This window comes from Solanum verrucosum, unplaced genomic scaffold (assembly GCF_900185275.1).
Source record: "Solanum verrucosum unplaced genomic scaffold, falcon-dt-bn FXZP01001005.1, whole genome shotgun sequence".
Taxonomy (NCBI): domain Eukaryota; kingdom Viridiplantae; phylum Streptophyta; class Magnoliopsida; order Solanales; family Solanaceae; genus Solanum; species Solanum verrucosum.
In genome coordinates this window covers 1-1488 of record NW_026020083.1, presented here as the reverse complement: position 1 = coordinate 1488, position 1488 = coordinate 1, and the positions used below count along the sequence as shown (strand labels likewise).

Genomic DNA, 1488 nt, shown 5'->3' with positions numbered 1-1488 from the left:
ATCAGACCCGACACGTAAGGGCGGCTGTTGAGAATACAATTAAATAATAAAGTATGATCTCTCCAAACATGTTAAGTTTTTTAAATAAGATCGATGTCACACACCTTCAACACATTGGAGGTGAGCCGAGTCCAATCGTAGCTAGCTAGTACTCCCTATCCCTATTTACTTGTCAAATTTTGACCAACACACTTTTTACGAAAATAATGATTGATATATTGATCTTATCATTTTACCATATGATAGGGTGCCAAACATATATCTAACATTCATGCATTACCAATTAATCAACAGCAGACAATAATTGACTTTGCATATGCTACTAATCTAGTATTTAATTTGAAGTAATAATATCTATCGTACATTTACTATTAAGTGCAACAGTTGGCCTTGTTATAATTTAGTATAAATACCCATCGTCAGAAGTTAGTAACACATCATCTTGAAATTATAAACTCCTTAATTAATATATATTCTCTACATTTGAACATGGCTTCCAAAACAAGTCACCCCTCAATTGCCCTTTTCCTATCATTGAATCTCGTCTTGTTTGCTCTTGTAAGTGGAACCAATGATACTGGAAATTGCGGAGGACAACAAACGTGCTCAATAGATACTTTGAAACTTGGTGTGTGTGCTAATATACTTCATTTGGTGAATGTAGTAGTCGGGTCTCCACCAACTATGCCATGCTGCAGTTTGATCCAGGGACTGACGGACCTAGAGGCCGCGGTTTGCTTGTGCACAGCCATAAGAGCAAATGTGCTGGGAATTAATTTGAATGTACCACTCTCTCTAAGCCTCATACTAAACAGTTGTGGAAAGAATCCTCCTACTGGCTTCACTTGTTAAACTACCCTCTACTTTGCCTCATTATGCTTAATTGCCAATGGTTAATAAATAAATAAATGTCTCGTCGTGCTTATGAAATTATGCACGTACGAACCTTTTTTAATAATTTAAATAAGTGAACTTTGCATATGCAAGTTCCTCAACCTGTTTCTCATCTTCTCAATAAATAAAACTAGTCTTTATTACCTCTCCATGCTCTTCGTATAATTAAATTGATACTATTATAAACTCTACTTTTGAAGAAGCCATTGGTGTCCTGCTTAGATATTTTTTTATTTTATTGTTTACTATCATTTAAATAGCATTTATCATGTGTAATAATGCTTAATTTTCAACTGCCCTACTATTAACACGTGTTATTTATCAGCATATTTTATGTTATTATTTAAAAATTATGTCTAATAGGAGTTTAGTTTTAGCATGCCTATGCTATTATAATAACTTGATGCCATACCTCTAATAATTTAACCTCATTTAGCATCCTGCATATGGGATCGAATAAGCTCATCATAGCAGCCATTTAGATATTGCACCATGTCAATTACTAAATTTGTTAAATTATATGTTTAATTATTATTTTGTGCTAGCATGTAATTTAGTTTCTGCATTAAAATATTTTGTCTTACTATTGTCACC

General features: G+C 33.2%; 1 protein-coding gene across 1 annotated transcript; it reads left to right on the top strand.

The window, feature by feature from the left end:
- The first annotated feature begins 489 nt into the window (after nt 1-489).
- Nucleotides 490-852, top strand: LOC125824257 (14 kDa proline-rich protein DC2.15-like). The gene has a single exon (XM_049503610.1). The coding sequence runs from the start codon at nt 490-492 to the stop codon at nt 850-852; it is 363 nt and encodes a 120-aa protein (XP_049359567.1).
- The last annotated feature ends 636 nt before the right edge of the window (nt 853-1488 follow it).